The sequence below is a fragment of the Echeneis naucrates genome, chromosome 20, assembly GCF_900963305.1.
Source record: "Echeneis naucrates chromosome 20, fEcheNa1.1, whole genome shotgun sequence".
Lineage (NCBI taxonomy): Eukaryota > Metazoa > Chordata > Actinopteri > Carangiformes > Echeneidae > Echeneis > Echeneis naucrates.
The window spans coordinates 9,066,250-9,081,654 of record NC_042530.1 but is presented as its reverse complement, the minus strand read 5'-3'; the positions used below and the strand labels follow the sequence as shown (position 1 = coordinate 9,081,654).

Below are 15,405 nucleotides of genomic sequence, written 5' to 3'. Positions count from 1 at the left end.
GGCTGAACTTCAGTTTGGGATCTCATCCATGAATGGAGACTGCACAATCCAAGTCCTGGAGGTGTTGTGGATGAGAGTTATAATTGAAGAGTGTTTGAAAATAACATAATAGGACTCTGACTCAGTCAGATGAAAGAACATTGGTAGGTCTGCATGTATCAAAGGTGGCTATCTTTATTTTCATGCTGTGGTTTAATTGAGCCACAATGTTTGAAACATAATGTACATGAATCACGAGTCATGAATTTCTCTTGACTTATTTTGTTTGAATCTTTAAAAGATCAAATAAAATGTCCAATGAGATGAAGAGAGACAAAGCTTACAAAGTTTACAAGATTAGCTACCAGTAGATTGATGATAGGTTGTCAGGCTGGTCCCTTTAAACTATTTTCTGTCATTTCTCTCTGATGACAAAGGAGACTTGTCTACAAGAAGAGACTCCCAAGGCGAAACAAGACCTGTCACCTATAAGGATTAATGTGGTAGGTGTTATTTTTAATAAGAGATCAAACACAGACTGAAGATTCAGAAATGTTATTTATTTATTCTCTTGCTGGATTTACTGCAGTGTAATTTTTGCCTAATTCTCATTCTGAGTGTGTTAGCATATTGCGATATGGCGTGAAACAAAGCAGTGTTGTTTCTACCTTTTCACATGGGTCCGTCTGTGTGCATTTCCATGCACAATCGAGTTCCTTGTTGCGCTGTGTGGTCGCAGTCCAGGGGGTCTGAGCTGGAAACGAGAATCGTGCTCCTGAATCATGGCTTGTTGCCTTGTTCCACCGGGTCACGTGTCAGCTGATGTACTGCAGCACCTGTATAATCCACAGACTGTAGAAAGGCGGAGAGAATAACAATCTGCAATTCTCCCCAGAGGAGAATATGGGATGAGTCAGAGAAGATTGTAAAAGTACAAACTCATATTTGTGGCCATATTAGATTTGCATACCTCAACACTTAAAATTAGTTTGTGGCTCCTCTTACTACTCCAAAGGGAAAGGCCACGTTGGAGCTGGAGGTACAAAGTTTGTTTAGAAAGGTTTAAAATGTATTTGCTGGTAAAAGTTGCCAACTAGGAATATAGCAAAAACTATTGTCTTTCCAATACACAGATTTTATTGTCAAAGAGGCAGATTTCTGCAGGGTAGTAAGTGCAAGTTAAAACCTGAGTCCAGGCAGTTTCAGTATGGACTGCTTTCTAATATGTTTCGTCCATAGCCATTTCATTGTATACGGCTTTGGTGAGTACCTCTCTGCTTCAACGCATGCTCCACATGAGGTTTAAACAGAAGAAAATGAACATAATCTTTCAATGGATACTAAAAGCTTCAGACAATAAGAAATTTAGAGGAAAAAAAAAAACAACTTTCAGTCCCTAATATACAAGCATAAAGCTGTAAAGTGGCCTCCACCAACTCCAGAGCAGCTGATTGCTTCAGTCTGTCAACCAGTGAAGTGAAAACTTTGGCAAACATAAAGGTGCAGGCCAGAGAACCACAGGAAGCAGTTAAGACATGTGGCTTAGTTGGCTCATTCACATTGTTGCAGTTTTTAGGGAATAAGGTTACAGTAAAATAATCTCTCTCCAGTTAGCAGGCTTTACAAATTAAATATGTGCAACTGTGAAGCTTCTGTCCTTCCCAATAATCGTACATTACTTTTCCTGGCAGCAGAGTGTAGAGTCCTCAGGTAACACCAAGCCTAACCTGCTCTCACGATGCCTGTGGCGCAAACGTCCAAAGACGGGACCGGTGGAGAACTCCGTCCTTCCTCCAGTGGACACACAGAACAACTGCAGCATCAGCCACGCTTCCTGCGGCCGCACAGAGCTGGACCTGGAGCAGGAGCAAGGGGAGGAGGAGGTGGAGGACAACAGCCAGGAGCAGCCTCCTATCAGGATGAACTGCGAGGTGAAGAATCTGTCCAATGGACGGACACACACGTCGCTGAGAACGCTGGCTCACTCCCATACCACCACTCAGCGATTCAGGAGCATGCACGCACGGGAGAAAAAGGCCACTCAGATGCTGGCCATTGTGCTCGGTGAGTAGAAACTGTCTTAGGAGAGATATGTAGAAGAAGTGAATTTTTAAATGTCATGGTAGCACATTTCAGGCAGACTCATAAAACCAAGTTTATTACCTCAGGCTTCGATAATCTCCAGTTATACCTGCCCTGCTCCCACCCGATTCTTCTCATACTTTGAATAAACACAAGACATCGAGATGACGTGGCTGGTTTCAGGTTCACTGTGTGCGCCGAGACACATGCTGCTGTTCCTGACACAGCTTCTACACGCTCCAGTTATCAGCCAGGTTGCTGTAAGCCAGGTCCAGTTAGCTGTGGAACAGCATAGATCTGTCTTGATGCACGGACAGGATTAGCTCATTTCCCAGATCCTTCTAAGAGAACTGACTGGTCCTCTTCTGTCTTGATTTTAAAAGCACATATAAAAGACTGAGGTTAGCTTTTATAAAATGGACACTAAGCGTGGCAAAAAAAGTAAAAGCTATAGTTATTTCAACAATCTACATTAGATCATGTGATCTGATTGGTTCATACGCGTTGTATAATGAGTGCATGTAACAGCTATCAGGTCAAAGTACTTAACACAGAGCCAGAACACTCCACAACTAACAAAGCTAGTTGTATAGAAAATTCATGACAGTTCTTCAGACCAGCCCCTTTGTTTAGTGCATTATTTACTGTATGGTTGGCTGCACATTGGTAAAGAAAAGTAGGCTAAGGTCAGGCACTGGCAGGAGCCAGTCATTACTAATTAAACCAGAACTTAAACTCTCAGGTGGCATACAGTATCACCGTCCTTTTAAACCTTCAGGGTTTTACATGTTAATTCTAAGCTGTGATCGAACAATTGCAGAAATTAACATCAATTCTCCCTCTCTCTCTCTCTCTCTCGCTCCCTTTTATTTGTGACAATCTTCTCAAAATATTCAACTCCTCCACTCCATCAAATTTACACTGTAAACACATTGTCCTGCATTTTACATTCATCTTTTCTCTGGCTACTCATCATTTTGCTCCCCCGCCAACTTTGTTTCATGTGCACCCTCATTTCCTGTCGTCCTTTCTCCATACCTGTCTGCTCTCTGGCTGCTCCAGGGGTGTTTCTCATCTGCTGGCTGCCTTTCTTCGTGACTCACATTCTGAACACCCACTGCAGGACATGCTACGTGCCTCCTGCACTTTACGGTGCTTTCACCTGGCTAGGCTATGTCAACAGTGCCCTCAACCCTGTTATCTACACCACCTTCAACATCGAGTTCAGACGGGCCTTCATCAAGATCCTCAGCTGCTGAGAACCGAGGCACATCAGGAAATTAAAATGGAAATAAGGCTGAGGACTCCCATTACAGTCAAGCGTGGTGGATTTGTAAACAGAGAACACAAATATACAGTGGTCATGGCTAAAAGAAGCAAAGTACAGTGATTATAGAGTTGCAGCAAGGTGATGGATCGCAATGAAACAACACTGTCATGCAATAAATGCAAACAAGAGGATTCTACTTTTTTGACTCCAACAAAGTTTCAATCCTTTGTTTTGTTTTTTTTTTAAACAGGGATGGGACTTCATTTGAATAGTATTACTCTTCAAATAAGACTTCAAATTTCCACATGTATACAGTCATTGATAGCACAAGATGTTGGACTTTCTCATGGATATATCTTGTACAGTATGTTTACTGCTCACTTGCACAGTTCAAGATTTTTCAATCAGTGTAAAGAACCAACAGTCAAGGCAGATAAATTGATCTCAAACCTGCAAGCTGCTTCGTCCTGATGCTTGCCCTTGTTCTGAGTGCATTAACTGAAGTTACTCACCTCCTTCCTTCATCCTCATTATCAGTTACTCGCCTGTGGATACACAAATCAAAAATTAAGGCCATTCAGTCACATCATTTGATTGTCATATTTTGATGTGAAGGCATTGTATGCAATGTGGATTTATGGAATATAAAAGAAATGTAAGATTGTTGTGTGATGCACAATGGAAACAATGTCAGTGGTTTTTAAAAGGGGCTGTTTCATGGCAAACTTCCCCGGTGATTTAGAGCTACCTGCCGATTCTTCTAATGCACGATGAAAGCAGGAGCATTAAGATCCTAAAAAAAAAAAAAAAAAAAAAAATCAAAGAGAATTGTAAACCACGTGGTGGTCTGTCATTGAGAAATAATTTACTACAATATGTTGTAAATAATAAAAAAAATAAAATTTAATTAAATGTTTTTCAGCCGTGCAATCATCTACCTATCCACAAATTACACAGTGGGCATCTCATGTATGTCTGAATGTTGTTGGTCATGTAAGAGTCCATCAGACAGGAAAAATGGGTGTTATTAAGAGGATATTGGGAGATTTAGCAGATAGAAAAGCATCAGTAACACAGACGGAGGATCAATGTGAAGACAAATACAAAGAATGATATAATTGATGGGAAGGCTGAGTGAAAATGGGTAAAGCAAAATGGAATGAAAGATAAAAGATTACTGTGAGAGTGGAGAAAAGGTACACACATCCTGTGAAGCTGCAGGCGGGAAGGAAAGGATTCGTCTTTCTATGCCCACATCTGAAGCTCTCTTATTTCTCAGAGAGGCATAAACACCTGCTCCCTTGACACTTTGTGCCATTGCTTCAACTCCATCATCTTCCACTAAGACTACATATGAAGATGACGCACCAGCTGTGTATGCATGTCTGTGTGGCTGCCGTTATTTATGGACCCACAATGTGATGTGAGATAATTATCCACAACATGATCATCGTAAGGCTAATCCATATACCATGAAGTGATTTCATGTTTTCCTTCTGTTTTCATGCAGTTAAAATGGATGTGTAATACAATGTAGAGATTTAAATAAACGTATTATAACATGGGTGTAATTAGGTGATTAGATTCTCTGATGGGGTGCAGTATTTCCATCCTTCTGTTCTTTAATTGACTTTGAATATGGATTGAATGAGGTACAGATTGAGTTTAGTGTGTAAATACTGTACAGCTGAGCACATATTCCTCTAGATTACTTTCAGAAACAATAATAAACACTCAATCATCTTTTACTGTAAAATGACTGCATACAAAAACACCCCAGGGTGCTAGAGTCGCTCTGTAAAACCCCAGGAGTCCCGGCATTCAATGGATCCAACAATATGAAGCGGCTAAATGCTCAATGGATTCAACATAGGAATGAAATTGCTGTTCGATTTTCAAAACAAGGTTAAAAATGTTAGATAATATTTGATGCCGCCAGAGGAAAGGTTAAAGGGTCATTACAACAAAAGAGTTCATCCCCTCGGGAGCATGTATGTGCTCATCCAATTTCATGGCTGTACTTACATTAAAAAAGACATCTTGTGTGCAAAGTTTGCCTTTCGTTGTGAAAGCAACGTGAGCTCAATGAGAGCTCACTGAGGGTCAAAAATTGGGTGGAAGAGGTTCCTCCTGACTGAATATCTCAAACTGTTTCTAAAACCAGTTTACTTTTTTCTATAATATAAGAGATCAAGCAGAAGAATTGAACTGTAACTTTTTTCTCTAGTCCAAAATTTCGGTTTACACGGAGAAGTTACTTGTGTACTGTTAGTGGTAAAAACTCACTCTTCATCAAGGATAAACTTCATTTAGTTACTTTCATTAGCTCAGTCAGTCAGCGCATGCCATGTTTTACTTTCCATGAATTTATTTACTTCATTTGACAATGAATGTGAGGAACACCCACTGCCTTCAGGTTTATAGCTGTGCGTGTTTTACAGCCTCCTGGTGAAAATCTCTACCTACTCTCAAATGTAAAAAATGTTCTTCCCCTTTTTGAAAAGTCATTCTTTGTCACTATATAGTGAAAGCTAATAATCCATCTTGGAACACGTGAAATTATATTTTTCCTCGCTTCTACCAGGATAATATGGCTCACTGGTAACTCTTGTGTTTAGTTTTAAGGTCTAAAGCTGGGCAAGTTCTTCAACGACTAGATGGTTATGGCATTTACAAGAAATGGTAAGATTTCACAGGACATACATGAATGTAAGTGTACGTGAAGTAAGGAAAAGCTATAGAGTCACTTTTTATCACAAGTTTTCAGATGATACTGAAGGGGAATCATGGCAACAACAACAACAACAACAACAACAACAAAAAAGTTTGAGAGCCTGCTGATCCAGCCAGCTGATGGACACAATGAACAACCAACAAGCATAACTAACTCCTTAGACCCCTGCTGCTTTTGGGGCAAAAGCAGAAATAGACCTCTGCACCCTAAAAACAGCTATTTCTCTGCATTTCTATGTTAATACGAAACGCAATGCCAACTTATTTTAACTGGGTTTCCTTTCTCCTCACCCCATGTGTCTACTTTATGTGTATGTTCCATACTTACTGTCGGTCTGCATGCTGCTTATATGCCTGGATGGATGCATGCTTTAGACATGTTATTTCTATAAGCACAAACAGTTGCGTCCTCTTTTTAAGTCCATACATGTGTGTGTTGTGAATAATGGAATATGTGAATACAGGTCTAAGTGAGTAAGGAGGTTCATCAGCAGAGGGGCCTTCTATTTGTATAAGGAAGAGGGAGGCTTCAGCTGCACTGTGCTGTATTTTTACTATCCTATGCGGGAATGACACACGGGAGGAAAGAAAAGATGAATGCGATGCAGTGTTTGCATGTTTAGCAGCAGGAAGATGTTTGCCTGATTGATGGCTGCTCATCGTTGGACAACTCAGACGTGGTCAGACTCCTGTGTGTTTCAAAATGCCAGCCTCGGATTTCTAAAAATGTCTTCTGCTTTGATACATATGAATGCTGAGATAAAATACACTGAGCAAAAATCAAAGTGCTGACCTAACGTGCCACCACGCAGCTCCATCTTCTGCACAAATAAAAAGTCTCCTCCTGCTTTCCTCCTTTGTCTCAATGGATTTGTGAGGCTTTGTGTATTTCTGGGGGCAGATGAGCAGATGTGGCTGGCAGTTTCAGTGCTTAGCTGTGGCTAATGATGATGTATAAAAAGGTTGATTACAGACAGGGGCGACTACAAGCCTTAACTGACTTTCAGGCTCTCCTTCCACTGCCTCCAACTTTTTCCTCCCACCAGCATGTCAAAGCAGCACAGTAATCATCCTCCACTCTCTGTCATTTATGGGCACCCTGCCTTTGCTGCCAATCCAATACTGTTTTGAAATTAAGGGGTTGCAAGTGGGGTGAAAACCAGTCCTACAATGGTTGGAAATGATTTTTGTTTTTCATTCACTTACTGTTTAATCTAATTTCAGTGAATGTGAATGATGTTTTTTTTTTTTTTTCTCATGTCTGAAGCAGCCAACTGTTGTGCCTGCACTAATCATAATGTTGCATAGCTGTAAATACTGTGCACTTACATAGATTATGGAGGCTCGCTAGCTTCCATTTGGGAACAAAAAAAAGCAGCTTGCTTCAAGTTTAATGGCACAGTTTGCTGTTTATTGAGACCATGTGAGCGGTGTACAGCTGCTTAACTAGGTATACATTTGCAGCATTTAGCAGCGAGCGTGTTGAAATTTTTGTCTGAAATTTTGTTTGTGCCTGTATGACGGCTCCTGCGGCGACAGGTTAATACCATTACATCCAAATGAAAATATGCTGTGGATCAGCAGACAGTTAAATCCCTTTAAACATGTCAACCAGTTACAGAGGACAAACATAATTAGTTTATTTTAGTCTAGGTTTTGTTTGTAAGGCCGCTTCCTTCTGTAGGGAAAACTACAACAATTCTTCCATACGATTGTGTTTTATTGCGCACATCAGTATTCCTCTGGAGTGTTTTATTGCACCCACAGCATAACCTCTTTAGGGGTAATCTGATAATGGAGAGGGAGATTTTCTGCAGCCTTTTATGAAATCGAAAGGATTCACACGATTAAAGAAACAGAAATTACATCCACATACCACAGACATATTATTATTGGGATCGGTGTAAATAAATTAATGGCAATTTTTCATGACAATTTTCTGTGCTGACAGAAATGGGCTTCCATAAATTTAAAGTGTCCTTAAAATCCTTCATCTAAATCAATTTACATTCTTTCTATACATATACGCGTCAGACACCAGGTCATGTTGGGTTTAATGGAGACTTCTAGCTGTGAACCAAAGGACATGGGGATCAGCCTACTGTACGACAGCCATGCTAAAATCTGACATTACAGCCATCATATGTCCTTTTTCTGTGTGTGTGTTTCTGCAGTGTTGTATTTTATTGTATTTGGTTTCAGGGTCAGTCTGTAACGACCTGCCAGCTGACTACATAGTTTACGTGGTAAAGCCAATCGTGGCTGGACTTTGAAGGGGGGGTGTTTTTATTTTTACGTTATCTTCAGCAGCAGTCTGGTTAGTTGCTGATAGAATGCAAATGTGTTCATGTTCCTGTGTAGGTTGTGCACATCTCACTCCTTTGATAAGGATTTTGCAGCAGGTGTAATGGGACCTCAAGAGCACCATGAGCTTTACTTGTTTCGTGACTAACATTAAAAGTACAGCTGAGGATGAGAACTATTTTCTGTGATTACATATTAATTTGTTCTGGATGGTTAGGGATGTGCAGTGCTGGTAAATAAGGAAGGAAGAAAGGGACAACGTGAACGATATCAGACAACTGGAAATGGCAACTTGATGCTTGAAAAAAGAAGAAGAAAAAAAAAACAAAAAAACATCTTGTACGATATTACAAGCCAAGAAACATGGAGACTACAACTACAGCTCGTTGCATTTGTAGTTTGAACTGTCATTTAAGGGCCCTGCATTCAAGAGATCACCAGATTAGGGTCTGAGAAACCTTCACAGGTTACATGTACCAAACAATTACACACCTACAAAGATGCTACTTCCAAAAAACGAGTACAAACCCTATGTTACAACACCCTATGTTACTGCACAGGAGCCAATGTTCTGTCTCCTCAGGAAAACTGCTTCATTTCAATGTTCCCTTACATCTGCTGTGGAGGATATTAAAGAGCAAACGCTGCTGCCATGGGAATTACCATCACAATGTGCCCTTGTGATTATTATTGGCAAGCCGTGTCGAATCCAGGGAGCTAGTTTTGGGCTTAATGAGCAGAGGGGAAGCAAGAGACAAAGATAAAGGCAGAATAAGCTCACTACACCTATCAGGATATTCTGAGGAACAATCTTCACTCCCACCTTACTGGGGGCATTTCCATTAGTACACAAGCTGCTCTACTTCCCAGGAGAAACCGATTCATTCTAAAGGAAATTACGGCAATTAAATGATTATTTTGTCTATCAGGAGGAGTTACTCAATCTTGAAAAATTGAACTTAGCTGCAGATAAGCTGCGGTCCTTACAGAGAGGCATATGTTCAATAAAGAATTGGATGAGGTGGTATGCACAAGTAATGCTTTCTATGCACAGTCACACCTTTTTCACTCTAACCCTATTGACCAATTAAATCAAATACATGGGCATGTGAGACAGAGATGAAGAAACAACAATGGTCACATGCAGACATGATTGTCATATTTTCTACCTATATGGGTCAAAAGTACAAACGTTGCATTAAATGTTGTATAGTTACATCACATTAGACCCAAAACTGCCACAATGACTCATCAATTACAGACTTGGTTCTGCTTTTCCAGAGCTAAGTAGGGCATCAAAAGCTCCTGTGTTTCCTCTCTTTTCTGCACATACGAATCAATGGAGTCACAGCCAAACTTTGTTTTTCCCCTCAACTGTCTCCTTCTTTTGCATCACCATGTTTGAATTGTTTCATCCAGCTAATTCTGTTCTATCACATGTGCTTTGTGTGTTAGGCTTGCATCGATTTTTTCAGAAATGATGAACAGGTGGTTGTTACTGCCATGTTGTATTGACTGACTTCCTCTCCAGTCTTCATGTTGTTGGAATCGGATGCTCAATTAAAGGAATCAATATTTTGGGAAACATGCCCCGTCACTTTGTGACCTTTCTAATGCACACGTTAAGTCTCATTTGCTCAATCTATATAAAAATGTAGGCGTTAAAGTTGCTTTTGGACAGCGCTAGACGAGATATTTCCCCATTTGCAGCTTATATACCAATTTACAGACTTGAAAGGCATCAATTCCCAGCAAGAAAGAAAGTACACCTAACAGTCCATCAAATGTTTCATTACTCCTCAAGATGCTTCTGAAATTCAAGCACACCTTCAATCCTTTGCGTTCATTATTTTTCCCACTCAAATCCATCAACTTCTTTAGATGGGTGTCCTTTCCTTCCTGTTGCCCACAGCCATCGTCTATCTGACACCAATTGCCTTTTTGTCTGTCTCACCTTTCCTTCCTTTCATATTCTGACTTTCTCCACCATCATAATCCCCTCTCACTTTCCCCGCTGCAGGCCCCGGCTGCCTGTTAGTCCTGTGAAACTTGTTAATTAAATCTGCAGATTGAAAGACTCCAGGGAACACTGTTTAATCAATGAGCACAAATAGATGACTTTCATTCTACACAGTTCCTCCCATTACGCTTGTCCAACCAATGGCCCAATTGAGAAAAGTGTGTGCGCGCTCACTTGTACAATCACACAGAGGCCATCTAAACAGTGCAAGAGCAATCTCAATAACTAAATGTCAACAGTCTCTTTGTGGCACAGAGTAATTTGTTCCTCTACAGCACAGTGTCTCTTTTTTTGTAAACCCTGCTCTCTAATGTTTTTTTATTTGTGGTTTTTTTTTTTTTTTTTCTTTTCACCATTTTCTTTGAATTCTGCTCTCCCCTGCTCCTCTCATTTCTTCTGTTCGGCTCCTATTGATATGCCAGCTAAATCAGGAAAGTGCTGAGTTAATGAATACCTGGTGCGTCGCAGAGGAGGTCTCCTTTAACAAGAGGAGAAGCCAGATCACTCCTGAAGCCAGATCAAAGTCACTGGAGAGGCACAGGGAAAAGAACAGAGGTTAAATGCAAATTAAGATAAAACTGTGACTAGCCATGTACAAATGAAGACAAATATTCATGCATGAAATGAGGCACGGACACATGTGGGCTCACATACATAAAGTGCACTCAGCAGTCAGACACGGGTGCCTGGCCTTTCCTCGGCTTCGGGCACTATCCTGTCTCACCCAGCTGTTCTTTTGCCCCTGCAGCTAACTCTGTGTCTGACCTCCACATATCCAGCAACAACAGCCCGACCCAGCTGGCTCAAACATCAGCATCACCCAAAACAACAGCGAAATGCAAAGTCACAGAGAAAACATGGCAATGAATCGTGAGCGATACAACTACTGCTCTGAAAATAGTCTCAACGCGCCAGAAAATAATGGTTTACAGGTAAACTTCGGCAGCCATTTGGTAAAAATGATAAATATCTAGTCTAAGTTAGGCAAGTGCACATACTCACTATTTATTTTTACTCTTGGATGTTTGCTTTCCATGCCAAGGTGGCTAAGAGCTGCACTTTCAAAGCCATCAGGTGTCACAGTGACACTGAATGAGGTGGCAATCAGTATCACCTGCTGGGGGGAAAAAAAAAACAGGTAAAACAGATTTTCTTTCAGCTGTTGTGTTTGGAGTAAACAGACGTGCACAGCTAAGATGAAGCTCAGCTGGCAATTTTTTTCTGCACTCATAACAGAGGTTTTTGTTTTTTTGTGCTTGGATTATTTATTTATTTATTTTTTTATCCACAAAAATTTTAGGTTGTTGAAAGCTAGAAGATCTAAGTCCTATTAATTTCAATCAAATCAGTTCCTTGTGTGACACAAGAATAAAGACAAATTTTAATTTTCACTTCTTAAAAACATGTCCTATCATGGAGTAAATAAATGAATTGGCTTTTAAATAAGCCATTCAGCTATTCGATATGTTATGGTAACCATTTGTTTGTGACAGCGGGCGTATTATCTGAATTCCTCCGTTTATGTTGAATAAATGGAACTCCCTTTTCCTCACCTTTCCAAACCGAAGTCAGTCTTCATTCTTTAAGTGGATGAATATAACATCACGACTTGCATGTGTACTATGCGCTGCTTTACCCAACAAGGCCATGTAAAAGAGACAATATTTCATTCAGCAACATCAAACAACCTAATTTAAACAGCAGCGGCGGGATTGTTTCTGAGATCACCACCCCACTCTTGCGTGCATACAGTAACTTGTGGTTTCACAAACAATAACCTTCCTGGTGCAATGAAGCGTGAAGCAGGTGCAATACAGCTGATTGGATATGGGTATACTGGGGCCACATTTGATGCATTTTAAATGACTTCACTTGTATGCATGGGGGTACTTGAAAAGCAGATGTAAGTAATACTTGAACATCCATATCTGCACTACTGATGTCATCCCTCTGCCAAATGTCCTAAGAGGAGGGTGAATGACTGAATGAGTTCAGGGCTTGTAGTGTGTAAAGGTGGAGAGCAGCAGAGCTTTGTGTCTTCATGGTTGCCTTACAGCCTTCTCATCAGCGACATGCCAGAGTTACATGAAGCGGCCTCATCATTCATAGAAACACACAGACGGAGGAGGTAAACAACTCTGCTCACTGTTTGTAACTGTTGAGGAGAAGGATTGGCTGAGGGTGAAGGGAACAACATCCGACAGAGGTCGTATAGGCTGAATGCACATTTTTCACAACTGATTCATCAGGATGTCTGTTTTATTTATTTAATCCAGATAACAAGGAAATTGCCTTCAAAGTCCGTTAATGTTAGTGTATCTATCACAGTGGCAGCACCAATCACACGGCTGGTTTCCGAGCTAAAAATCACACAACATCTTGGAAATCATCTTAAAGACCCCTTCGCTCAAAGACTCCCTCTTTCAAATATTTTACTTCAGACAGATTGTTCATGGATCTTCCCTGGGCTCTGGGGTGGGGGGTCTCAGTTTGGAGATGTGCATGGATGAGCATCATTTGCAACACCTCCAGTGGTGGCAGGCAGCCAGTCATGGTCCAAAAGCTGATTTGTCAGTGACGTTGGAGACAGCTTGTGTCAAGTGGTTTGAGCCACAGGCCTCCCTCCGCTTGTTTTTCAAGGAAAAAATGTGATTTTATCAGCTAGCAAGTTAATTCTGAAACCGGATGCTGTCCCTGCAAACTGTCCTGGGGTTACAACTGCAAGAGGAAGTCAGATTATTTATTTTACTACACAAGGTCTCAAAAGTAATCAATCTTTTTGCAATATATTTCCTGGGTGGCTCTGATATTGTAAACTTGCTGCTAGCAGCTGCTATTACTGAGCAGATTGAATCAATCTGCCTTTACAAAGTCACAGCTTTGACTCCAGAAAGGAATTTGAAGCCTTTTGATATCCACAGATATTTGCAGTTCAGTTCAGAGTTTGGAGGCAGCCAAGAAGAGTCAACTGAGACAACAAGGCTGCATTTCATTCTGTAACACAGATTCCCAGAAATGCATTCATTTCTGAGCGCAAAGGTGCATCAGCTTGGCTTCTGTTAGCTGACATGGCTCCTGCTGCCAGTTCTGGAGTTCAGAGCGCTATAAGCACAACAGCAGTGCTGGGTTCGAACAGGAACCCCCGAGGCAGCTGCATATTCAAATATTCATCGATGGGAACTCTCAATAGATGTGCAAAGAAGTTTTTAGTTGTTTTGTTAGTGTAATTTTATTTGTGGAAAGTCCATTATAAACAAACTACTGCTCTATGCAGGGTCCTTTTATATGTTCTAAATTGTGTCCAGAGGGGATCTTTAAAGGAGAACTCTGCTTAAAACCCACTGTTTGTGCGGTGTCTATTCAATGCTGCGCAGCAGATGTGGCTTTAAGATCAAGAAGCGTATCTGCTTTTGATGTTCCCTCAAATGCAGATGAACTTCTGATTCTCTGCTGATGGCAATCTCCATTTTTGTAGGTGAGATGAAAGAGAACATCCTCTTTAAGAGCAGGAATGAGCAAATTTCTTTGCACACTCTTCAGTTCTCTCTAAATTCACTTTACTTGTCCCTGCACTCTCAAAGGCTGCTGTCGACTTTCATTTTTCTGCCACCCCATCATTCCCATGTGTCCTTATTTCTTCCAGTTCATTGTGAATATCCTCCTAGCCTTTCAAATCAGAGAAAATGTTTTTCAGGGGGATATAAAAACATAATAGGATGTTGAATTTTAAAGTTTGCACCATTAGGAATAGCACTCACATGGTATGTTTGGAGGGAGGCAAACCTCTACTGATGATTTACTTCACAGGTTTAAGGAACAACCAAACCCTCTGAGAATCTGATCGCAATTTAATCAAGGCTTCCCTGTGAGCTTATCAAGATGTTGAGTCACACTCTTGAGAACAGAACGCAAAATCAAATCTATTGATTTCACCCTGATTGCCAGTGACGTCACTCCTTAATCTCTCATCAGTGACAAAGTAGCTGAGAATATATAAGCACAGTGTTCACAGGCAAATCATCTGTTTCTACTCTGAACTCACATAAAGCTCATGACATACTTCTCATTAACGCTGCGTGTTCTGATTCAGACTTGTGTCTAGGCGTGGCATTAATTTAATCCACATTTTTTTTCCCTTCAACAGGAAAACATTTATAATACACAAATGACAAAATTTTGGAATTTCCACCACATGAGAACTGGACACTGGACACTGGAAATCATATACTGTATAGCTGCTTCAACTGTTCTGTAGAAATTGCCCCTCAGGATCTTTAAGGACATTTTGGCAACTCTCTTGGAAGAAAAAAATGAATCTATTAATCATTACTGACTATGCAGGGCACACAATCAGCCGTAAACGCACAGAAAATGACATCAGGCCAGCTCCCTGAAACGTTACTACTGACAGAAAATGTAAATTCCCTAACACTCCCTCTGCTCACTCATGCATCACTCCCCTCTTCCATATCTGCAAAAAGCCCACATCTTAAATTATGCTGAATGAGACATTCCCTCCCCACTTTTCTCATCCTAACCGATGACGCTCATCAGTAAAGGTCAAATCCTACATGGCCTTTTCATCTGTCCACAGTCTTACAAAACTGAGCTCAGCCAACCTTTCGTTCAACTTCCTGTGACCTCTAGGGCAGCACAGCAATAATAAAACAAAAAGCCTGCATTAGTGAAACACAGAAACAAACAAAGCGCCAGTTCATCCATCCTTCTGAATATTAAGGGTCCTTATTCATCATCCCAATTTAACAGAAAAATTAAAAGCATTTATTTTAAAAGAGACATGCACCCTCATGTAACAGTTGTTATGAATTATGCCTTTAGAAACTGAATTCATGTGCAGCTGGACCTTCATGCCCACAATTAAAAAGTTCCATGCACGAAAAATGGTTGTTACGCTTTTGTCCCTGAGTGTATCGTGCTGCTATCCAGAAAAAGCATTGTATAATATTATCAAAAGGGTTCAACCACTTCTTAACAGAAGTGGACAGAGCATCTTTTG

General features: G+C 40.6%; 2 protein-coding genes across 6 annotated transcripts in view; one reads left to right on the top strand and one right to left on the bottom strand.

The window, feature by feature from the left end:
- drd3 (dopamine receptor D3) overlaps nt 1–4,149 on the top strand; it is a 19,674-nt gene extending 15,525 nt beyond the window's left edge. For 2 of the 3 annotated variants that reach the window (XM_029529567.1, XM_029529566.1), the window contains 3 exons: nt 417–482; nt 1,671–2,043; nt 3,124–4,149. In XM_029529567.1, coding sequence (XP_029385427.1) covers nt 417–482; nt 1,671–2,043; nt 3,124–3,320 — 636 coding nt within the window. In that variant the 3' untranslated portion in view covers nt 3,321–4,149. The remainder of the gene's footprint in view (nt 1–416; nt 483–1,670; nt 2,044–3,123) is intronic. The other variant, XM_029529568.1, reaches the window with a different exon arrangement.
- Nucleotides 4,038–15,405, bottom strand: part of qtrt2 (queuine tRNA-ribosyltransferase accessory subunit 2) — a 26,041-nt gene continuing 14,673 nt past the window's right edge. For 2 of the 3 annotated variants that reach the window (XM_029529563.1, XM_029529562.1), the window contains exons 10-12: nt 11,391–11,505; nt 10,843–10,915; nt 4,038–4,124 (exon numbers count right to left, since the gene is read on the bottom strand). In XM_029529563.1, the coding sequence (XP_029385423.1) occupies nt 10,890–10,915; nt 11,391–11,505 (141 nt within the window). In that variant the 3' untranslated portion in view covers nt 4,038–4,124; nt 10,843–10,889. The remainder of the gene's footprint in view (nt 4,125–10,842; nt 10,916–11,390; nt 11,506–15,405) is intronic. The other variant, XM_029529564.1, reaches the window with a different exon arrangement.